The sequence below is a fragment of the Pararge aegeria genome, chromosome 4, assembly GCF_905163445.1.
Source record: "Pararge aegeria chromosome 4, ilParAegt1.1, whole genome shotgun sequence".
NCBI classification, from domain to species: Eukaryota; Metazoa; Arthropoda; class Insecta; order Lepidoptera; family Nymphalidae; genus Pararge; species Pararge aegeria.
In genome coordinates this window covers 2,352,471-2,378,207 of record NC_053183.1, presented here as the reverse complement: position 1 = coordinate 2,378,207, position 25,737 = coordinate 2,352,471, and the positions used below count along the sequence as shown (strand labels likewise).

Below are 25,737 nucleotides of genomic sequence, written 5' to 3'. Positions count from 1 at the left end.
TCTTTGTCGCTCGTTCCGCGCTCTCGCTTGCACTTCAAGCCTTGAATGGAACGCCTCAGAGCGAGGTAACGCCGCATACGTCATGTTTTTTCGTGCGTGCAGCCGGCTCCATCGAATTTAAAGACGTTGTCACGTCAAAATACATTTTATTATGTCTACAGGCGTAGAGCATCGCTCCTGGGCGCGGTAGAGGGTTGGGAGGCGAGCGCGGGGGTGGGCGCGGTCAGCGCGGGGGGGGCGGCCGCCGCGCGGTACGCCAGTCAGCATTGCCTCGTGCACCTGGGCGACCTGGCGCGCTACAGGCACCAGCTGCGAGTCGCACACACCTTCTACAGGCACGCCCTTGCCGTATCCGTGCACTCGGGACAACCATACAACCAGGTATGCCCTCTCCCACCCGGATCCCGGCCTCCTAACCAGTTGGCCTAAAATAGTTTCTAGTAGATGCCATCTCCTTTTTGGAGTTTACTCCTTAAGAATCGATTTTCATATATAAGGCGCCCGGTATGAGAAAAATGTGAGGAGTAAAATCTACTGATGAATGACCTCGTTACGTTTTCGCTTTGCGACGTTGCATGCGCAAACATGCAACGTCGCTTTCGTTTAATTAATTTATTTTTCCTATTTAAGTTACCAAGGAAACCGAATATTATCTAGGTAAAGAAACAAACATAAATATATGGGACAGAGTGAGATAGAAAACATTATACATCTTTTTTTCCTATTCTTGTTACCATGGAAACTAAATAATAAACATTACATTTATCCTAATAGTTCTGATACACTTCCGCCGTGTGTGAATATATTGCACAGGATTTTTAATTTACCCCTTCATATGGAATTAATCTTTATTCAGCGAAATAAACTCTTTTTGTGTATGTTTCGACAATCGTACTTAAGGAGTAAATTCCAGTCGTGCGTCGGAGCTGACACACACCTTTTTGTTAAAATCTTTAACAAAAAATCTATCGATAACCTAGCAATGTCAATAACATCATTAGAATTATGATATATTCCTACACCCCCTGCTCTCTCGATTTGGATGCTTGATGCATCCAAAGAGCAAGTCATGCGACATGTGGCCCTATGTCCATCAATTTGATTTGTGTTCTAAAATTTATTTGGCATCCTATATGGATTTTTGCTGAATTTCAGCTCTAAAGCAATATCGATAAGTGCCTAACTATAGTGTTTCCAATACACCCTACAATTGTGCATTAACGAGCACAATCGCACGAGCACGCAAATGTGCAGCGTCCAAACAAACTCATGTGAGGATGCGAAGAATATTAATTTTATTTGATATTATGAAAATTAAGCTTAATTTGCTATAACCCCGCGAAAAGCAGGAGAATCTGTGTGGTGTAATTTATAATTTCTTCAATCCTTATACTCCACACCAAACAGATCTTCGGCAATGTACCCTCTAAGCACGTTTCGCTACGAAACCGGAGCATCCTCAGGAAATGTTGACTTTACAATGAACGTAACAATTGTTCATATAGTATAGCAAATTAAGCTTAATTTTCATAATATATCATATATTTCCGCAAAGTAACGCCTGCTACTATCCAATCCCTACTAATATTATAAATGTGAATGTAAGTTTGTTTGTTACGCTTTCACGCAAAAACTAACCTTAACCGATTCTCATGAATCTTTGTACACATATTCTTGGAAGTGTTAGAAGTAATATAGGATACTTTTTATCCTGACATAAAGCTCGGTTCCTTTGGGAGAGGGGATGAGTGTTTGACGATTTTACACCATAGCTCCGACAAATAATAACCGATTTAAATAATTATTTTTGTACTATAGAGGTTATGATATATGTTTAATTTTGCCCAAACTGTGGTTAGAGATAGAGGACAGAACTCCTCAGCGGACAGCAGGAAACCCCTCATTTAAGGTTTAGCGATACTGAATACACTAAATACAACTAAATTTAAGGCCACATGAAAAAACAAAATCAAACGCAGACGAAGTCGCGGGCAACAGCTAGTAATATTATAAGATGGTGTAAAAAAAAATTGCGAACCAAACCAAACATATGCTTAAGTAAAAAAAAATTATGACTGGCAGTTGGCCTTGGTGGCGTGGCGGCGTGGACGTCGACTGGCAGCGGTGTACTGGCACGTGCGCTCTTTGCTGGTGCGTGCGCCATTCCCGCCCGCACCCGCCAACCTCGCACGCACCCTCGCCGCCGCCGCCAGGTGAGTTAAGACCATTATACAATAACGATTCTAGCCGTGCAGCTGGGATTGCAGTCAAGGCCTCTATAAGTATAGAGGAATACCTCTTTATTATTTATTTACCTTGGCTGTAAAGTGCCACCAGGCCGAGACATATGACCTGCGCGATGTCCACTTGTGTTGGCCAATCGCCCGTGCCAATTTATACAATACCTACTTGCTTTATTTATTAAAATTCAGGAGTATCCAGCAACGTAACGAGTTTTGTACACAAAAAGTTAGAGACATTCAAGGCAAAATAATATATCCTACCACACCTACAGCCGTAGTGCTTGTATACTCATTTTATTTTCTCTTTGCAATCAAGTACTTTAAATTTAAATTTATTTTATTATCATTTTATTTCAATTTTATTTTCTACATATCAGATTCTACCGAGAAGAAGCCGGCAAGAAACCTTTTCCAATATCAACAATTTACATTTAACATTTTAAAATTCATTTTTCTATCTTGTGAGAGATGAAAGCGGAGCCGGATGCTTCCAAGCAACCTTGTCATTAAGAAATTCATCAATTGTATAATAACCTCGCTGTAATAAATGTGTTTTAACACATTCTTTAAACTTATGCATTGGTAGGTCCAAAAATACCTTAGGTATCATATTATAAAAGCGTATACTCAATCCCACAAATGACTTCTGCACCTTTCGCAGACGATATGCAGATGCCACTAATTTATGACCATTTCTTGTATGAATACCCTGGTAAGAAAGCCAGTGTACGCCACTGCGTACAAATCCTGCCGTTGTGATTCCACAGTCGTGACGTGAAGGAAGTGCCAGCGCTGCCAGTACTGCCAGGCCTGACTCCCGCGGCCGTGCAGACCACCGGCGCGCCGGACAGCTTGGACTCGCACACCTACGCCAACGAGCTCGTGCGGACGCTACACTACCTGCACACAGCCGAGCAGTGAGTATATCTATACCGCAGTAAACATCATCATGAGGATGTTATATGTTATCTATTTATATAGGTATTTATGTTATACATTTTATTTGTATTTATACGCAGTGGACCCCCGGTAGTCCGGCCCCTGTCTAATCCGGCGCCCCCTGTAATCCGACATGGTCTATTATTTATTATTGAATACGTATTCGCTAAGCATGATTGAACAAGTTACAACTTGTACGCACCATCACTAATGTGGTCGGATTACAAGGTACTCTTTTGTAAAAAAATCTGGACTATAGGGGGTCTTAGGCAGTACTCTACAATCCGACGAATTCGATAGTTCGACACTGCCCTGCAAAATGTTTGTCGGACTACCGGGGGCCCACTATATATATATATATATATATATTATTTATATATTTGTATAATTTTAAATCTTATTTATTGCACCACCTACCTCTTTTCTTTGTTTTTTCCCTTTACGCCATTGGTTGCCTGGAAGAAATCGCTATGTAGCGATAAGGCCACCAAATTGTACTCTCTTGATATTTATTTATATCTCTGTAACTACTTTTTTCTTTGGTGTACAAATTTTTAATCTTAGGTCTTAATAGTTAAGATATTATAGTAGGTACCGGATGTATACTCTGCACAATGTAGAAGTAGCATAGAAAAAAAAAAAACAACGAGAATGCAATCCACGTAGCATATTGGAGTACCGACCTAGAACAGTCTTCGATCCCAATGTCGAAGAACAAAATATAAGAAAAAAATGCCCACTTGGACCTTCAGAGTTTCTTGCCTTTTTCTTTCTTGTGGAATCTGCCTTCCGATAAACTGGGCCTACTTTTTTTTTATTTAGTTCGCAAAACTGACAATCAACTGCTTGCTTGCTTGCTCTAATATAAACTAGAGCACTATTTAGCATGTGTACACTATTGTTCCTTCCAGACGCGAACATAGCACGCATATCCGCTGGGAATATAAGGCTGCCGTAAACAGCTAAAAATAATTTTAAATTATATAAAAAAATAAATAGCGTACCCAGCCCGCTTCGCCGGGCTAGATTTTGCTTTATTTTATTTAAACAATAAACTTACATCATTAAATTTTTAATTTAAGTCTCATAATATATCAAATCATTTATTTCTCTCCGTATTCATCTCTATTCTATTCTATTCTCTTCTCGAGCGGGTGAAGATCATTATCTAACACCCATGTACACCCAACAATAGAATATCATCATAGTAAATAAAAGCTGTATTTGACAGTTTGACGGTTCAAAAATAGGAGTGCTCCGATCGTCACCAAACTTTACAGGATTACTCGCCAGGCCAATCCGGAGATGCCCTGAAAGTTTCATTGAAATCGGTCCAGCCGTTTCGGAGCCTATACGGAACATACCAACACACTTTCTCTTTTATATATATAGATATGTGCTAGACAGATTATTTAACTTGATGTTAGTGCACTCATATTATGCTGTAAGTGTTTTACTAATAAAAAAAAACATCATTTAAGTTTTGAAAGACTGGGTTTTTTGACATGTCGAGAGCAGAGCATCACCTCACGCACCGCTTATGAGACGTGCAAAAAAAAAAATGTCTCCGAGACAGGGGCTGCACAAGCTTGTTTCAGTCGATGCATTTAAAATCTTTTCGTTTCAGATTGGACACTGCCGCCGAGCTGGTGAATGTCTTGAACTCTTCGCTGTCACCTCACATCGCCACCGATAGCTTTGATTCAATGACACTCATTAAGGTAACTTAACCACCCATTTGTCTAATAAGCGAAATCCGGAAGTTTCTTTGTTTGTGTGAATACTTTACTGCACGCGTACATTTTATACGAAGTTATTTTGATTTATAACTCAAAAGAAAGTTAATTTAGACATCGAGGCGTGCAAATGCGGTCAATCGAAAGCTATCTGAAGCGATCTCTTCCGGACAACCTGTGGCGTAGGGAATAACTAAGGATTTCGGGTTGTTGCGACAATTTAATTTTATATGAAAAATAAACTACATACTCATACATTCTTTGTTTTTTTAAATAATTGACAGCCATGCAGATTTTAAATGACAATGTGAGATGGTGATAACAAAAAAAACCCGGCTAAGTTTGTTGTGGGCTTCTTCTTAGATCAGGAAATGCTTGGAACCCGCGTAGCTTTAGTTTTAAGTTTACGAATATGATCATGTCACTACCATATAATGCACGCATCATAAGTGCCATCTAAAAACTTGTTTTTTGTAGTTTTTTTTATTTGGTGATGCAGTCTAATATGGTAGCGGGCTAACCATGTTAGTGAGTATGGCAGTTATATAAAACTCATACCCCAAATCGGTTTCTACGCGACACCGTACCGGAACGCTAAATCGCTTAGCGGCACGTCTTAGTAGCGGCATATAGTTAATTAAATAAATAAATAAATATACTACGACAATGCACACATCGCCATCTAGCCCCAAAGTATGCGTAGCTTGTGTTATGGGTACTAAGATAGCTGATAAATATTTTGAAGAATATAATACACATAAATACTTATAATATACAGATAAACACCCAGATACTGAAAAACATTCATGTTCATCACACAAACATTTTTTTCAGTTGTGGGAATCGAACCCGCGGTCTTGGACGCGAAAAGCTGGGCCACTGCCCACTGCGCCAACCGGCTGTAAATTGAAAGAAAGGATAGTAACATGGCTACTATTGACAGATGGCGTGCGTGATAATATGGGTGGTGCATTCCACTACCGAGGACTTCTCATTGGAAGCCAATGCTCTGAGTGATGCTGAGGTGACGGCGGCGCAACTGGCGTCGTCACTGGCGGCCGCTTCGCTTCTATCGCTTTTACTGCCCGCGTATACAGCTGACGAGCCGCCGCAGAAAGCCTTGCCAGCACGTATGTATAATATCAAATATTTATATTTAAAAAAAAAGTTGCCCAGTGAAATAAAATCATTTGGACCTTATTACATCGACATAAGGCCCACAATCAAAGATTTTAGGCAGGCTTGTCATTTTCTCCGTACTTGTGCTTTGGGTATGATTAGCCGCAACAGAAAACCTTGCCAACACGTATGTATAATATCAAATATTAATATGAGATAAAAGAAAATGCTACGATAAATAAAATCATGTGAAACTAAATAAATAAATAAAATCAATAATTAAGGCCCATAATCAAAGATATTAGACACGCTTGTCATTTTTCCGTACTTATGCGCCGCCGCAGAAAGCCTTGCACGTATGTCTGACATGAAATACTTATATTTAAAAAAAATTGCCCAGGTGAAAAAAAACATCTGGACCTAATTACATCAATATAAGGCTCATAATTCAATATTTTAGAAACGCGCTTATTTTTTACCGTACTTGTGCTTTATTTATGATGTCCCGAATAAGTTTCTTTACCTAATTATGTATGAAGATGGACCATTTTTAATTTAGCCGACGAATACAGATTATTTTTTCTAAACAACAATGAGGTTTTATACGGCTAAAAATAGAAAGCATTTCAATTGCAATCTATTGTGCCTTCTCAAATATGATAAATGAACGTATAATTTTATCAAATTATTTACAATTATGTTTTAAATATGCAAATGTTCTCTTACATATTTTTATATAGTCTGTATGCAGCGAGCGATGTTGGCTGTATGTCGGTTTACTTTCGCGCGCAAAAAAAAAAACCATCGCGCTATTTCCGTAATTAATATTTTTGTATATATTTTCGCTTCGTGGTTGATTGTTAATAATTAAAAATGTCCCGTTTAACTTGGAAAGCAGTAACATAGTACATTTCAGTACGCCCCGAATAACAATCGATGCAAAAACCTGTCAGTTGTTCTTCTGAAAACGTATTTTAGACTATTTTTTTCCTCGCAAGTGTAATGGTACATTGATTATTACACTCTCGGCTTTCTTATCGCATTCGCTCACAGCTCACGCGCCTAATACCGCCTCGACTCTAAAATCAAATCTTCCAAACTTGTTGTATAATATACTATTACTATACAGTTTAGTTAATTTCCTCATTACCTTGGTAACAGTGAAAGTGTGGCTGCAATGGCTCGTGGCGTACCCAAAGGCGGTGAGTACCACCGGTTGGGTGTCGCGGCCGCAGGTGTGGGCTGCGCTCGCGCATGTGTTCAACAAACTCGTTCCGCAGTGCGACAGGGACAACAAGTGTGAGTTATCATTATCTTCATCCGCAGCCTTTAACGTCCTTCAGCTAGGCAAAAGCCTCCTCGCTTAGATGAGAGACGGTTTAAGAGCATGGACCCACAACGCTGCTCCAATGCCGATTGGTGGGCTTTGACGTCTATTGTCACAGGGAGGTGAAAATTCGACTGAAAATTCTTCAACAGAAAAAAACGCCAATATCTAAAAACTTTTAGCCCGATCCGGGATTCGAACCAAGGAACTCGCGTAACACGCTAACCACTAGACCAACGAAGCAGTAGTGTCATCGTCATCATCATTATATCAACCCATTACTGGCCCACTACAGGGCACGGGTCTCCTCCAATAATGAGATGGGGTTAAGGCCGTAGTCCACCACGCTGTCTCAGCGCGGATTGGTGGACTCCACACACCTTTGAGAAAATTATAGAGAACTCTCAGGCATGCAGGTTTTCTCGCTATGTTTTCCTTCACCGTTGAAGCGAGTGATATTTTAATTGCTTAAAACGCACATAATTAAGAAATGCTGCATTCGTTTGTGCGTTTGTGCGTGTTGGGATTCGAACTCGGCCCCCCGAAAGTGAACTTGAAGTCCTTACGTATCTATCTATCAGCACTTCCTATGTACCCATTAGTGTAGTGTGTAATGAATCTTTATTAATGACTGTGAAGTAATTTGTGGGATTGAGTATTTGCTTTTATAATATCATTCCTAAGGTAATTTTGGACCTACCAATGCATAAGTTTAAAGAATGTGTTTGACGACCGCTTGGCGCAGTTTGCAGCGACCCTGCTCTCGGAGTTCAAGGCCGTGGGTTCGATTCCCACTACTGGAAAATGTTTGTGTGATGAGCATGAATGTTTTTCAGTGTCTGGGTGTTTATATGTATATTGCTATTAATGTATGTTATTCATAACAATATTCATAAGTCATTTTAGTACCCATAACACAAGCTACGCTTACTTTGGGGCTAGATGGCGATGTGTGTACTGTCGTAGTATATTTATTTATTTATAATTATTTATATATATATATAAAAGAGAAAGTGTGTGGGTATGTTCCGTATAGGCTCCGAAACGGCTGGACCGATTTCAATGAAACTTGCAGGGAATCTCCGGATTGACCTGGCGAGTAATCCTGTAAAGTTTGGTGACGATCGGAGCACTCCTATTTTTACCTGTCAAACTGTCGAATATAGCTTTTATGGAAAAAAGCAACTGCTGAGTTTCTTACCGGCTTCTTCTCGGTAGAATCTGCCTTCCAGTGGTAGAGTCACTAGAAACAGACAGACTTGACGTTTCTAAAGTGCTTATATTAGGCCTACTTGAAATAAATGAATTTAGAATTTTTAAATATGACGATGGTTTTGTTAACCTCCCGGCAGATGTTTCGGTGCCTCTGCCCGAAGACGAAGAACTCCACGGCTTCCTGCCGCTTGAGGATGCGTTCAAAGGGCTCAAGTTCATCAGCCACAGCAACTGGGACTCCACCAAAGTGCCCGACGTGGAGCCCAATGACGATGATGTGGGGTATGTACTATTAGCATCTTAAGTGGGGTAGGGTGGTAACTAGCCACGACCAAAGCCTCCTGGCAGACCAGAAGAGGAAATTACGTTTTTTTTTATTAACCCCGCCGTGGGAATCGAACCCGGGACTTCCACTTATTTCAACAGCGCTCATCACTCAGATCAGATAAAGTTCAGAAATTATATATATATAAAATTATATATATATATAATATATTTCTTAATTGCTTCCGCCGGGAATCGAACCCGGGACTTCCACTCATTTCAGACACTTTTTAGACACGGACAATCTAACTGTTTGTGTATTCTATGGACACAATACTATAATGTAGTGGCATAATAATACCGAAATTTAAATAGTCTTATACAGGGCTAAATAACAAAAATCTAACAACTTATGTTCTACGACTTTTCAAAATTCAGTATTCATTTATTTTATACACATAAAATAATTGAATAATTATGTTTATCTCTGTAAAGAGGCATTACTCTGTGAAACTAAAAACATATTATTCGACAACGTCGCGTAGTCGGGTCAGTGACCGCACGTTAGAATCGTGGTTCGCGCGCTGGTGCCGATGTTACATTACAGAGTAGTTACAAGTAGAGTATCTAGCTTAAATATCAAGCTTAAAAAAAAGTTGTAAAACAAAAGTTGTTAGTTTTAATGCAATCAATTACAGGTCGAGAGCCTTCTGATATTTTTTATTCAACCCTGTATAGTGAAAATTTGCTTTTGCCCGCATTTCTTATGGTTTTTTACAATTCCCGTTTCTCAGTCTTTTCAATTAACGCTATGCCAGAAACCAAAATTAATTGCTTAGTTAAAGCGTGATGCTAGCACAAACCAACAAGTTTACTTTCTCATTTAAAAATAAAAATAAATATATTATGACAATACACACATCGCCAGCTAGCCAGAAAGTAAGCGTAGCTTGTGTTACGGGAACTAAGATGACTAATGAATATTTTTATGAATAACATACATAAATACTAAGAATATACATATAAACACCCAGACACTAAAAAACATTCATGCTCATCACACAAACATTTTCCAGTAGTGGGAATCGAACCCACGGCCTTGGACTCAGAAAGCAGGGTCGCTGCAAACTGCGCCAATCGGCCGTCAAAATTTATATTTATTTATAATATTAGTAAGGATTCAATTTGTTTCAGTGCGGCGGGCATATCGAGCCTGTCTCTGATCGGAGAGCCCGAGTTGGAGCAACGCGTGCGAGCGGGACGCTTGTTGGAGCTTGGCCGACGGCTCGCCGACAACCATCCCTCGCATCTCACTTATACGTGAGTCTCACATTGTATATCACTACATGTTCGGGCCACTGCGTGTACCGAACACTGCACCGTCAGCAGTTTACGCAATCGTCGAGCCTCGTGGCCATAATTAGGAGAGTGCACTTGGGGCCGCCACTCGACGCGTACTCATTATCAATATCATTAATACCATTTACATATCATTATCAATTATATCATTGGAAATACAGTCCACTTAGCAATCTCTAGAAATCTCTATCATTTATAATCACTCTACAAAGGACTACACCCAACATCCTTTTGGTCCTTCGAGCCTACGGTTTTTGGCGGGACCTCGAACTTATAAGTGGTTGAATCAGTGACGGAACTCTTGAGAAGTGGTAGTTTATTTCTGGAGCATATCAGCAACATTTGGATTGCCATTTTATCAACCAGAACATTGGATTTATATCATTGGAGTATCAGTAAGCAGTTATATCAAGTAAGGCGTTTCTTATATTTTTTTTATATCATACCTATATCAATAAATACTATCAACAATGGCATACTTATATGAATCACAAGTTCATAACACAAAGTCGCTTACCGCTGTCTGTCTATCCCCATACAACGTGTTTAATCAAAACAAAAATTAAAATCATGTGACTCCTGTCACTTTATTAAGTACGCGTTGCGTAGCGTAGGTTATAGTACCTAGCGCGTGTCGGTCTTTTATCTGCAATAGGGTTGTCATAACTCTTTAATGTGTTAAGTTTCGTTTGTATGGAAAAATAAGTATACTTCTTTTGATTTAATATTTATACAGGGTGATTCCTTATGAAATATACTTATGCACCCTTCAACATTATTTCGTAATTCTGTTACACGTTGTATATGCTTAGATATTTAAAACTGCGCAACGTATTTTGATGGGGATTTTTTGAATAGATCGAGTGATTCAGGATGATGGTTTATATGAACAATGCATGCATAATATAGTAGAGATACGTGTGTGTCGTAAACTATTTTTTTTGCGGTAACATTGCAAATGCTGGCTGGAACCAAGATAATGTATTACAGTGTTGTAAATCTGAAATAGTTTTACAAATAAATCCGCGATGGCGTATGTTTATCGCAAAAGGATAACCGTTAAAAATCATTTTTGTCTCTTACATTTTCCAAAAAAAATATGGATTATTTACAAAACTTTTTGAAACAATGCAGTAATAATATTTATCCAGTCCGTTAGTCGGCGGGAACCGTCAGTTTTCCCGGGTGTTAGGTACTTTAATCATGTATAGTTTTTTCAACGCTGGGTTAAAGTTATAGGGTTTCAATTGACGGTAGATGGATGGATTTGGTTGCATCGGACACATACCGATGTAGCGAAAAGGCTGACAAATTATAGTCGCCGTGTTAAATTTGTTATTGATATTTTTTGTTTGCGTATATCTATATAGATATAAAAGGAAGTTGTGTTAGCTACAATATTTATAACTCAAGAACGACTGGACCATTTTTTTATAATATTCGATTTTTTTGGATTTCTCTTAGTCCTAAATAGTATAATCAAAATATGAAAATATAACATTCATAAAAAATTCTAGGTGTTCCGCCGGACGAAGTTCGCCGGAACAGCTAGTTTAAAAAAAGTATTAATTCATCCATTCACTCATTCGTTCATTGGCTTCTCGCAGCGAGGAAGAAGGGGTACTGACGTTCACAGCAAGTGCAGTGGACGGCGAACAGTTATCGCAGCTGGTAGCGCACCTCGCCGCCTCGAACGCACGCACCGGCACCTCCCCTCCACCCGCACCGCCACCCCCCGTCATCATCTCCGAGGCGGATTTCAGGGAAAAGGGTAGGTTGTCCGTCAACTAATATATAATTTAAAAAAAAAAGTTTTAAAAATATAAATCTAGATTGCAAAACTAACGGACTTTCATGTAACGCGTTTCGTAACAATAAGCAAGTATTCGCTGCTCACACTAAGCACATTACAAGGAAATTTGGAAATCCCTACAAAAAACATATGTATATACATACATATGTCTTTTATAAGGATAATAAATATATTCATTTTCATTTCTTATATTGAATTTATGCAGCGTTTACACCGAGCCGCGGACCGTCATATTGGAAAACTTGGCGCGCTGTAAAAACAATCGAGGTCTTATGTGCGTTAGGACATAACACTTCGGAAGTAAAACAGAAATCAACCGTATAAACGGAAAGAAACATACTACCCTACTCGAACATCCTTACTAATATTAAGTATAAATACGAAAATGTGTTTGTTTGTCCTTCCTTTACTCCATAAGAAACCAATCAAATTTATTTTTGGCATAGAGTTGATTCAAAGGACGCAGAGTAACAAAGGCTACTTTTTATCCTAAGAAAACAAGCTCTTCCCACGGGATTCGGAAAAAACCGTCATAAACGCGGGCAACAGCTAGTGATATCTTATAAAAATATATAAAGCTGAAGAGTTTGTCTGTTTGTTTACTTGCGAGCGATGATCACTGGAACTACTGGTCTGATTTGAAAAAATATTTCTGTGTTGGATAGCCCGTTTATCGAGGAAGGCTATAGGCTATATACAGTGGCGTGCACTGCGTTTTTGACCGGGGTATGCATAAAGAAGGAAGGTGCGATAAAATGGAAAAGTCCTTCGCATTTATGAGTCATACAAAAAGTTTAGGGTATGCAGTGCTTTTGTGCATGTATGGAGTGCACGCCACTGGCTATATACACCATCACGCTAAAACCAATAGGAGCATAGCACCAATGAAGAATGTTTCAAAATTGGCGGTTTCTTTCCTTTTGAGAGCTTCCGCGCTACGTGCGCTGCGTAAACGGTGGTTAATATTTCGATAAAATCATGTAAGACAAAGTTTGTCTCCTTTAAAATTAAAAAAAAAAACGCATATGCCTATATTTTAAGGTAGACTTATACGCGGCCGAGGTCATTAGGGACCGCTTGTCATATATGATATACAACGTGTAACAGAATCACGAAATAATATTAAAGGACGCAGAAGTATATTTTATAAGGAATCACCCTATAAAAAATTAAAATCACAATAAGCATATTTATTTTCCCATACAAACAAATTAAAAACTTTCTAAGGGTTCATTTATTCCAAGATAAAAGACCGACACGCACATGGTACCTACGCTAATAAAGTTACAGGAGTCGCGTGATTTTAACTTTATATATATATATATACCACGACACTACACACATCGCCATCTAGCCTCAAAGTAAGCGTAGCTTGTGTTATTGGTACTAAGATGACTGATGAATATTTCTATAAATAATATACATCAATACTTATAATATACAGATAAACACCCAGACACTGAAAAACATTCATGTTTATCACATAAATATTTTCCAGTTGTGGGAATCGAACCCACGGCCTTGGACTCAGAAAGCAGGGTCGCTGCCAACTGCGCCAGTCGGCCGTCAAACTTTGCATGTCATGTTAGGGCTGTATCTGATTTCGTTCAATTAAAACTATGACAGTCGTTTACTCAAAAACTATTAGATTTTCGGTTTCAGAGATAAGTCTCGGAGACAGTATATAATGTACCTCTAAAGCCAGTGATGTATTATTTCGGTTTTTATTAACACGTTGTGTGTGTTATGTTTTAAGTTATATATTTTTTTTTTATTTTCACTATTATTATTTTCGGACGGCCGACTGGCGCAGTTGGCAGCGGCCCTGCTTTCTGAGTCCAAGGCCGTGGGTTCGATTCCCACAACTGGAAAATGTTTATGTCATGAACATGAATGTTTTTCAGTGTCTGGGTGTTTATCTGTATATTATAAGTATTTATGTATATTCATCAGTCATCTTAGTAACCATAACACAAGCTACGCTTACTTTGGGGCTAGATGGCGATGTGTGTATTGTCGTAGTATATTTATTTATTTATTTTGAATCTCTTTGCACAGTTCGAGAGAAGCGCGTGGGGATACTGAAGCCTCAAGGATCTTTGGAACGCTCGCGAGAAGAACGCGCGCTGGCCACCACTCAGGAGGAACCGGTGAATACCAATATTAATAATTTCTTAATAAATTGACGGTCGATTGGCGCAGTGGCCAGCGACCCTGCTTTCTGAGTCCAAGGCCGTGGGTTCGATTCCCACAACTGGAAAATGTTTGTGTTTCTCAGGGTCTGGGTGTTTATATCTATATTGTAAGTATTTATGTATATTATTTATTAAAAAAATATTCATGAGTCATTTTAGTACCCATAACGCAAGCTACGCTTACTTTGGGGCTAGATGGCGGTGTGTGTAGTGTCGTAGTTTTTTAACTCAAATCTATAAATAGTTTTAATAATGCTATGTTAGTTTCCCACAATGAGTTTTATTATATGTATATATCATCATGTCAACCCATTTCCGGCCCACTACAGGGCATAGGTCTCACCACGATGAGAAGGGGTTAAGGCCGGAGTCCACCACGCTTGCCCAGTGCGGATTGGTGGACGTGGAGTCCTTTGAAAATATCATGGAGAATGGTGGCATGCTATTTGAAAGTACTGAGAATAAATCAACATAAAACACAGCAGCTTTTTTCCAAAATCAACGTGTTGCAATTTAACAAAACACCTATTCTTAATTTTTTACTATTGTTCTATCTATAATTATACCCGATGTGCCCTGCGGCTTTGCCCGCGTAATTTTGTGAGGCAGCATACTGCTACATAGTCCACACCTATAGTCATATATGTTTTAAATTTTTTCACAAACATTTTTTTATCTACGATATTTTTTTTTTAATGAATAGTATACTATATTATTTCTAATACCTCCAAGAATATGTATAAAAAGTTTCATGAAGATCGTTTTTGCATGAAAGCGTCACAAACAAACTTACAATCACATTTATAATATTAGTAGGGATAAGGATTTAACCCAATTCTTTTTTGCGTACCAATAAAAACGGAGAAGTTTGCTTGTGTCAGTTGCTAAAGCACTTAAAACAAAAAGAAGAAACATGTGTGCACTTATGTATAACTTTTAACGCGTAAAAGTTATACTTCTTTGGCGTAACAAGATAAAAATCTTTTCAAATAATTTATTTTTCGCCTTATATAATATAACGTATTATCTAGTTGAATAAAGTTTATTTAAATATCACAAAAAAAATATTTCCACATAATTAAAGAAATGGACATAATAAACATAATAAAATTTGGAATACTAATAGACTCATTATCGGACAACCAAAATTAAAATTTCAGATTTATATACAATTGAATCAATTGAATCACCGGAATGAGCCCGCAGACTTTGACAATTGAAAGTGTACACTGTCAAACCTTATGGCTAACTCCAGGGGGTCGGTTTTTTGTGATGGTGTAAGCACGCATCGTAAAAGTTTACCCGCATCATTATTACCTAACGCGCCAAAAGAAGTATAACTTCAAAAATCGGCTTTCATAATCAATGCCATTGCACTTAAAACAAAAAAAATTCTCATGAATATATTTTAAACAGGAAAGTGAAGCGAGCTCGGAAGGAAGTAAATCAGAAGACAAGAAGGAAGTGCGCAAATCTCGCGTCAACATCGCTATGGCAGCCATCATGCGAAAGCAGGAGGAAACTAATAAACAGGTGAGTTTACCCATCTCAACCCAACTTAGGCATCAATGGAGAAAAGAGTGACGCAAAAGAATATTGGTTTCGCTCGGACTGAGCAGTACAACCGCACTGAGTGCCGTCATAGACAATTTCCATCGATAACATCAAAAATTAATATAAACCCCCTTGATATTGTTTTAATTGGATATTTTTAGCTACGAAGTTAAGCGAAAAAAAATCTTCTTGAAATTAAAATTACTAGTGCTCGCCTACTGATCGTAATTTGACCATAATTCATTTAAATTATTAGTTTGCACATTATTAAGATTCTATTATCAAAGAGTATATACTCTTTAATCACAGATTTCGCCAAGGCTACACTGACAATTTGCCTGATAGGTATGTGTGTGTGTTTAATGAATTATTGAGAATAATTAAAAAAAATTGAACAATCTGCACTACTTCTCTAGATGTTAACTAAATTCAAATATTCTTTATTCATGAAGGTCCGAAGGTTCCGATCACAGATAGACACACATAATTTATTGCGAGATGATGATGAAAGCTACGTTCGCAAACTTAAACCTAATGACCGTGTTATTTTCGTATTAATATATAGATAATTAATGATATAGAAATAACCTTTTTGCTTCAGGTGAAATTTGTGACGCCGCCTCCGACACCTGATTCAATGAGTGAACCGACTGAAAATCAAACCGATTTAACTCCAAAAGACGACCAGCCGAAACTCATACAGCCAAAAGCGATGAAGAGCCTCGCCAATTTGCCTGTCGGTAGAAAAACCGGCGGCATTCTCTCCTTGAAAGACAAATCCGCTGGCTACCCCCACTTGCAAAACACAGACCCAGAACCTAAAAAACCGGAAAAGGAAGAGAAGAAGGAAGTCAAAAGTAACCAAACGACCAACTCTAACTCTCAAACTTACCAACAGAAGCGTGAGCATGGGGCGAATTGGTCTAATTTAGCAGCGCCTAACTACAATGAAATTCCGCGAATGAATTTCCAAAAGACCTACGGAATACAAAATGCAGGAATTAATTATAATCCTTGCTACCAAATGCCAAGTCCTAACAGCCAAGGCATTAGACTGCCTGTCGTCAATCCCAAGGAAATAGATGTTAGAACTGCAGCATTACAGAAACAAAATTCTCGACAAGAACTTTTCCAAGACGGTCACAAGTTCGCCAACCACGGCTACCAAATATCTGGCGATAAAAAGAACTTTTTGAATGATTTGCCTCCACGATTTGCCAATCAGTACCGCTATTGGCAGGGCAGCCAGGAGAACCAATACGTAGATAACAAATTCAAGGACGATAACCCAAAAAATGCCAATATGTCCTTCAATGCCCAACAACAACCTCCCCGGCCGAATTGGCCGACACAACAACAAAACGAGAACTTCCAACAACCAGTGCCCTGGTGGAAACCAGAAAACCAAACCAATTTCAACCCTCAACCATTTACCACACCGCCAATGAATATGCCAAATTTCTATTCAACTGTGCCTGCGAACATTCCATACGCGAATTTGCAGTACAATCAAATCCAAGGTCAAAGTTTACAAAACTTGGGCCAGAATGTGCCAAATATTGGCCAGAGTAAAGCTGATTTAACCCCAAATTACGTTCAGTCAGCAATCGGGCAACCTCAAATACAGACTTTGCAAAATTTGGTTACATCCCAAAATTTTAGTTCGACCCTTAGCAGTTTTGGTCCTTACGCACCTTCCGTAAGTTATGACTCTTCTATGTACCCTCAATTCAACAAACTTAGCTACCAACCCATGCAGATGAAAATGATGGAGAAACCAAAATATCCGGGTGCTAAAGAGTTGGATGTTGGATTAAATTTTGGCTCCAATGTTTTGGAGTTGCAGCAGAGGAATATGAACTTTGAGTCGTTCGGGGGTGAAGGTGGTGCTATTAAACCTTCTGAAGATGCTGCGGTAAGTTGTCTTAACTTGGGGCTTACTTTAGGGCTAAATGGCAATGTGTGTATTGTTGTAGTTTATTTATTTATATTTATTTAACACCCATTTTATGATCGAAGTTATCGATCGTCTGTCTTCTTCGCTGGGGGGTTATAAAAGCCTTTGTACATGATTGGTCAAAGTTCTATCGCACCGCCTTTCAAATGACACTCCCGATCCCAGTTTTTTTGTGACAGAGTTCGTCCGGGGAAGTATAATCGCCATGCTTATTTCTGTCGCTTAGCAGCATTGTTGCTATGCTGTGTTCCGATCTGAAGGCCTTGGTTGTCATGAAGCTTAACTCCTGCGCTTCAACTCGACGGACACAGGGCAGCATGTTGCAGGACGTACTCCTTGCATGCCCTATGTAGTGTTGCCATAAGGTGTGCCCATCTGCTTGGTACGTCAATAATTACCACAAAATTAAAATTGGTTGTCTGTAACAACAACGTCGTAAGAAAATACTGATGGAATGGTTACATTTTTCAAAAGAAAATTTTAATTTTATTTGTTTGATAGATATTATCGTTGCTATAAACAATTGACACCACATTCATTTTTCACTGCACTTCATCCTTGCCGAAAACATGTAAATGTATTATTGTATAGAAGCTGTCCAACCGGACGCATCGCTCACTCATGTAGGAGAGAGACAGATGTCGAACGCGGAGGCCGACTGTGCGTCTTTGTCGCACGTTCCGCGCTCTCGCTTGCACTTCAAGCCTTGAATGGAACGCGGAATCAGAGCGGGGTAACGCCGCATACGTCATGTGTTTTCGTGCGTGCAGCCGGCTCCATCGAATTATAAGACGTTGTCACGTCAAAAAAGCCTGGGTGTCCCAGACCAGAGTGATATAGTGAGATGAATAATTGCTTACTTAATTTGAGCTGAGGCAATAGATACACATAGGCATGTACTAGTAGGTTTCTAGGTGCTCTTTTGTAGAGGTGACTACTCGCTTAACCATGAGAGAGTCATCGTCATCATCATCTTTCCATTACCGGCCAACTACAGGGCACGGGTCTTTCAGAATGAGATGAATGTTTAGGCCGTAGTCAGTGGCGTGCACTTCATACATGCACAAAAGCACTGCATACCCTAAAATTTTTGTATAACTCATAAATGGGAAGGATTTTTCAATGTTATACCATCTCCCTTCTTTATGCATACCCTGGTCAAAAACCCGGTGCACGCCACTGGCCGTAGTCTACCACGCTGGCCACGTGCGGATCGGTAGACTTCACACGCCGTTGAGAACATTATGGGAAACTCTCAGGCATGCAGGTTTCCTCGCGATGTTTTCCTTCACCGTTTAAGCTAGAGACAGTTAAAGCAAACAGACAGACTTGAAGTTTCAAACGTGCTAATATTTTTATTTATTTTATTTATTAGCTTTTCAAGGGAAACAAACAGTACTGTTACACATAAAAATAATGCCGTATTTTTATATCACATAAACCAATGAAGTTCCCACAACTTAGTTATTCATATAATAAGATAACATTAACCACAATTGCTTAGGAATAAGTACAAGCGAAAATTATACAAAAAAAGTAAAAAAAAATTTAATTAAAACAAAAAAGAAAAACAAAAACTTCATAGGTTATAATACTTATTTAGCCAACATAAAAAAGTTATTGGTTTTAAAAATATTTTTCACCCGGTTAGGGCGGGGCGGCGGCGGGTGCGGTCGCGGGTGAAGGCAGTACGTATTCCTTGTTCAGCGGCGCACCCGAAGCACCCACGTGGCCTCCGCGCGGTCAGCACCAGGTTCGTACCCACTTTGCATCAGAGATCGTTTCTAAGCCTTAGCACACCTTATCGCCTGCTTCTATCCAATATATATATGTATAAATGTCGCTGGTTCAAACGTTTTATAGTTCGGGCAATTTATCTGCGGACTAAATGTAAATAGGCAAATTACTAGTTGATCGCCTAGTGAAGGGGTGAAGTCATTTTAGTTCTACATAGAATTCATTTATAGGCCCCTGAAATACTGGTTTTTTTTTCGTGGGGAAATCCTTACGATACCACTCGCACGAGGGGCGCGGTGGTTATGTCAAATTCATGCCGACTTAAACTCTACGGTCTTCCAACCAGTCACCTGGCTTAGCAACGGAAATGCTTTCGCAACCACGAAATATTAATATAACCTAAACTAAACCCAATCTGAAATGTTAACGACCAACATTTTGTCCACGGATAAATTGGCCGCACTGTAGTATTTCGTTCGTTAGTTGTCGCGCCCACGCTGCTCGTGTTTCGAAAAACTTCACTCCTTTGCCACAGAAAAAACAGACAAATACGACTTGAGTTGGCTGTGACGTTCACGTCAAAGATAATACCAACACTATGGTTTATCCGTTTTTGTTATAACACTGAATGACTTCGTTGATATACCATTGCCTTTTCCCTAATGGGAAAGAATAAAGAAAAAAAATTAATGACATCGTATGATCGTGTGAATTACAGCCTACGACATATATATATATATGTTTTAATGTGTAATTTTCCTCTTATTTTCTTGCAAGTTTTTTAATGCATGTTTGAGATTGTGAAGCTTGTAATGATTACATTGCGACTATTGCAATTGCTATTATTGGCTGAGTTTATGGGACTCGAATGTTTATTTCAGCCAATCGGAACCCATTGCGATCGTCGCATTCTTTTTGTTATTCTACAACTTAATTTTGGCCCACTGACTTACAAATTGTAAAACGGTAGTGAGCGAGCCGAACTGCACTGCGGCTTTTAAATTATCCATTTTATTTGCCATATTTTTTATTTATTTTCATTTTATATAATTGCATGCTAACGGACAAAAAGTACACGATTAAATAAAAATAATTAAAAAACAAAAGGCGAAAAGGTTTTATCATTACGCGTTTTAGGGAATCCTCGTGGTTCATTATATTAAAACGGAGCCGTTTACCCGTTGTTAGCTTTACTTAATAACCTTCTGCACACACCGTGTTAGACTCCCTGTACAAGCATCATTAAGCATATGAAGAATCATTAATCACTCCTAGATTCGCAATGTTGACACTTGATAAATTGACCATGTAGAAGCACCATTTTAGTACACATAGACATCAATAAATTCGCAAATGGCTGTTCGACAAGGTGCTAATTCCGCTCGCTCGCTCGCTTCATTTTCTCTTAGTTCGGTCCCCATTCGCTTTTATAACGGCGTGTCTATTTCCTCAGTCACTATGGTCAGGTCCGGGGCCTTCGCCCCTGGAACGGCTCCTGGAGCAACAGAAACAGATGAAGCCTCCCTCGGCTCCGAACTGACAACCTAACCATCCTAACCTAACCATGCGTTTTCTTTGGGCCTTATTATGCCTGAAATAAAGATTTTAATCGGATTTATGCCCTGACACCAAAAATATACAATTAACATAAACAGTGCTTTCAAACCGGTAAATTTTCCGTATTGGTACGTTCGTGGTATTTTCGTGTGAACCCTGTTAGGGTTGGTTGACCGCTCTTGTTCGATCTTGCACTTAACAGGCCCGTATTCACGTACAAGAAGTTAATGAGCGGTTTGATATGTCGAATGAACCCCTTTTTAGTACTGTCTATGTTTAATGAAAATTCGTACAAGATCCACCATGGATACATTTCCACAATGAGAAATGAAGGAGAGGGCATAGCTAATGATTTTATTTTTTGTAGTTTGTTACAAAATCTGTACATTTTGCATGCCTTTATATTGGACTGTAGAAAAATTTATTAACGTCCACCTTCACTGTAAGCTGTATTTAATTATTATATTGTAATTTTTTGTCGAGTTTATGAACACTAGTAAATGAAGATCAAAGACTAATTTAAATTATTAGTAACATCTTTTAAACCAACTATGTTATAAGTCAATCGTGGATATGTTCTAAATGTAACACTTTAAATTTTTGCTTATTAGCCAACTTGAGGGCTTACCATCGCTTCGGCAGTATAAGACAATAATTAGGTCATAAGACAGTCTTATATGACAAACCTTGACGTCCCTAAAATTAGTCTTCTAATTCTGAAGCAAGAGTGATAACAATATTAAGATAAAACTGTTTCAAGCGATGGTAGACTTTCATCTTAGATCTGACCTGATTCTCTATTACATTCCAATATTACAATTACTTCAATTTGTGACATATAAATGTATAGCCTTTGTATGAAAAACTGTCAAAATGTACGTCACAATATGCATTTCGACTAATTTAAATGCAATATAGAATCAGAGCCCAATGTGTTGTCAGTGTTATTTATTTCGCTTTATGATTTTGGTTTGTTCTTGGCAACTAAGACAGATGTAAGTCCTAGTGCGCACTGCGGTTTTTACAAGCGCATGAGTTTTATCGCAATATTTCACTGTATCGAGGATTCGTTTTCACATCGCTCTGCATAGTCAAAGTAAAATGGAACTAATGTCACTCGTTTTGGTGTTGCAAATCCTGTATTTGTGATTTGGTCCAAAAGCCCGAGCTATGCGAATAAGGTCCATTTTACCCCGACGTTCAAGTATTTAAATACTGGAAAATGACTTCTCGATTTCGAGCGAGTAAATCTTGTACATGCTTTATGAGAAGGTGCGCGCAAATAAGAATAAAAAAGTTATAAAGCGCGATTCTTTTCGTGTCGCAAAATAGAACCGTCGTGCGTGCTTAGCCTGTGAATGTAATCTATCTATATATACTTATAACATAATTGGTTCAAACGAGTTGTTGGCACTAAATGTTGGATATCCAACGCCGAATCCTCTTTTTGGAGGTTAGTCAGATTTTTTTTGATTAAAATATATTAACAAATAATGAATTGTAGTCAAAAATTGGATCACGTTGTTTACTAGTGTTCTAAAAAGTGTTGATTGTTAGCATTCTTTATTCATTCATAAGTGAACGCAAATTCTTCCAATGCGGGATATTTTGTAATAAAGTTATTTGTTACATACACTGTTTTATTTTATTTTGTTTCTTACCACGCAAATGAAACCACCAAAGTAATTCAATAATTTATTTTTTATTTTTCTCATAATTGAAATAAAATTGAAAATACATTGTCTAAATATAAAAAGCGTATTAACCTACTTGCATTAAAAACATAATATTTACAACATTCCTAATAATAAAGACTATTTTTAATATAATTTATTTTTAATGAAGGATGTAATTAGAGATTACGTGAACAGCTTTGGTAGCCAATCTGTTGTATACCAATCTTTAAACTGAATTAACGCCCCAAATTAATAATAAATCTAATCTTGAATCTTCAGACATAAGATTGAATTTAATAGTACTATACTTATCTACATCGAAGATTAGGAAAAGGATAACTTCTAAAATCTTTCTTATTTAGTTTACTGAGCGGTTTACAACAAAACTGACACCATTAATTTACTATTTTAGACCATAGACTATAAAGTACAGTCCGTGCAAAATAATCCACCATGTGGCAAAAATTACAGAAACTCAGAGGTTTAGTTTAATTCAAATTAAATCAAGAATTCATAAAAAGAACCAATAAACACAATTCTGCTTAACGTATTACTTAAAGAAATTATTTTCAGGGGCCCAAGTCTACTATTGCATTTGTCTCAGTGGTCGATCAATGCCTAAAATTTCAAAACGTTTGTTTTTAAATTTGAGGCATTGATTATTTAATAAAAAGTAGGTATTCAAAGAAGGTTTTTTGCAGCATGTTTTCGATCCACACGCTTTTTTCTTACATAATTCTATGAAAAACCCAACAGTAATTGAGCGATACGTAAACAAAACTTTAATTACAATTCGATTCAAAGTTTACGTCGTCGCGGATGTTAGCTGCGTGTGTAGCTTCGCACAAGTAGTTATAACGCTGATTGGCTAACACCGAATATTGAATTCTGCGCAAAAGCAGTTTCTATATGTCATAAAGTTTGATTCGTACTATACCTATGGTACCAAGTTGGTTGGTACGTTGTAACAACGGAAAAAATATTTATTGTTAAATTAACTTCCTAATTTTAACAAAAGTTGTAAATTAAATTTTTACTATTTATTTATTGACAACTGACTATACTTGCAATCGAAGACTTGGTACCCTGGATCTAAAAACAGGCCTTTTTTTGTATTTTGTACAACAAATTTATGTCATATTAGCAAACAGTTCAACTTCACTACAGGCTATGACAATAATCCGAATAAATTAGTATGGTAGACTTAAAATATTTAGGATATTTAACTCTATAATTTTTCAAAAGGTGTGTACCACACTATTACAAATAAGACTATTTTAAATAGATCTTAATAATTAAATTATTTTTTTTCAATTTGTTTTTATGCTTTTGTTTAATCTGAAATTCATATCTTAATTTTTATTTATGTGAAATAGGCTTTAAATAATATCGAACAGTGATTAACTTCGACAATATCGTAGTTATAAGCGTTTTTATATTGCTAATTGGACACTGGTTATACAAAACAATAGAAGCTTTTCTAGAAACGGACACTTATATATTTTTTTTAAACAATTTTCTGAAATGAACATAAATATTATTGTCGCATAGATCTCGGGAAGGTTTTAATATTATTTAAGGTCACTATCTCACTAGGATACCAGTGGCGGCGTATTCAGTCTTATGTAAAACAATATGAAATAAAATATATACTACTGTATGGAGGGTGTTTTACTTGTAGGGCTAGTATGCGCGCCGCGAGATATTTATCTCTATCACTTTATCGTTCTTAAGACTATAGAGATAAGCGAGATAATCGGTAGACCTAAATCTCTCGTGACGCGCGTGCTAGCCCTACTGGTGTCTTGGTTGCGCAAACAATTAAGCATCGACTGCTGGCGCAACCAGAGCCCAAACCGCAAATTACTGGTACGCTCCGTAACGATGTCATTTGCATGTGTACACTTTTTAAACTGGCGTACCTTGGTGTCTGCTCTGGTTTTTCTAAATTGGTAGCCCGACACACAACGGTGAGACCAATAGCGACGCCATGTTATCCTAGTAAGATATGGGCCTATAAAAATAAGGTGGTAGACTATTAGAAGAAAGTGATAATAAGCGTCAAGTAGCAACCGATTGAAGAAAACGTGCATTTCGGGGAATTTTTGCGAGAGAAACGCACCAAGGTTCTATGTAGTATTTTAAGGAAATAAATGATGTGACCGGATGTGTTTTTTTCTTTTTTTTCAGTAAACACATACACAGATTCAGACTGGTCGTGTTCGCATTATCGAATCGAGTTCGAGTATCGAATTGCAAAACGTGTCGCAATTTCACCATGGCGCGCGGTTTCTCCTAAGCAGATTTATGAAGCGAATCACAACATCAGTTAGGTTTGAATAAGCAAGATGCAGTGAAGACCATAGATTAAACTTTATAATAGATGCGTGAAAGGTGGTGAAAACCTACGAGTGTAGCAAGTGTAGAGACTGCGTGAGTGACGCAAAGCATCTTGTATTTGATAAGCTGCGATTGGTTCAATTCGCATTTGGGCTAGAACACTAAATTAATAACATATATAACCACTCCACTTTAGTAGTGTTTGTCAAACTAGCGCTAACACACGCCAGCAACATTAAGCGGGCGTGAAGTGAGACGTGCGCGGGGCGTTTTCACTGTTTTTTGACACAATGCACTACATTTAATAATGGCTGAATGAGGGTTCTGTCCGTTCTTAATTCTGTGGTCTAAAATTAAGAAGGGTAAAATCTTCGTGCTACTTAGAACTCGAATAGTAAGTTCTCAACGAGTCACATCCAATCGTGTCTAACTATAACTTCATAGGATTTTTTTCCCCATCGAGTCAATCCAATGTCTCTTGGGCGTGACTCGTTGGAAACCGTTAATTGAAATTTCGATAATATGAGAATTGAACTAATCGCCCTCAACCCTCGGTTATATCAATATATATAAACTTCTAAGTCCTGACTGATATTAGCCAATAAATGCAGTAAGTCGATTTTGAAACTTGTAATTATCACTTTTTTGCCATTAACGTTTTTCGTCTACGCAGTGGTATACGCTGCGCTCTAATTAGTGGAAGGTT

General features: G+C 38.0%; 1 protein-coding gene across 2 annotated transcripts in view; it reads left to right on the top strand.

Moving 5' to 3' along the window:
- The window catches only part of LOC120623450 (protein SMG7-like), a 30,716-nt gene extending 5,394 nt beyond the window's left edge, over positions 1–25,322 (top strand). Inside the window, exons 5-18 of one of the 2 annotated variants that reach the window (XM_039889485.1) lie at positions 162–381; positions 2,083–2,213; positions 3,011–3,160; positions 4,810–4,903; positions 5,862–6,048; positions 7,199–7,336; positions 8,717–8,861; positions 10,038–10,163; positions 11,810–11,973; positions 14,074–14,165; positions 15,627–15,743; positions 16,366–17,679; positions 19,373–19,474; positions 24,882–25,322. In XM_039889485.1, coding sequence (XP_039745419.1) covers positions 162–381; positions 2,083–2,213; positions 3,011–3,160; positions 4,810–4,903; positions 5,862–6,048; positions 7,199–7,336; positions 8,717–8,861; positions 10,038–10,163; positions 11,810–11,973; positions 14,074–14,165; positions 15,627–15,743; positions 16,366–17,679; positions 19,373–19,474; positions 24,882–24,884 — 2,983 coding nt within the window. In that variant the 3' untranslated portion in view covers positions 24,885–25,322. Of the gene's footprint in view, positions 1–161; positions 382–2,082; positions 2,214–3,010; positions 3,161–4,809; positions 4,904–5,861; positions 6,049–7,198; positions 7,337–8,716; positions 8,862–10,037; positions 10,164–11,809; positions 11,974–14,073; positions 14,166–15,626; positions 15,744–16,365; positions 17,680–19,372; positions 19,475–20,911; positions 21,165–24,881 lie in introns of those variants that run through there. The other variant, XM_039889484.1, reaches the window with a different exon arrangement.
- Positions 25,323–25,737: the final 415 nt, after the last annotated feature.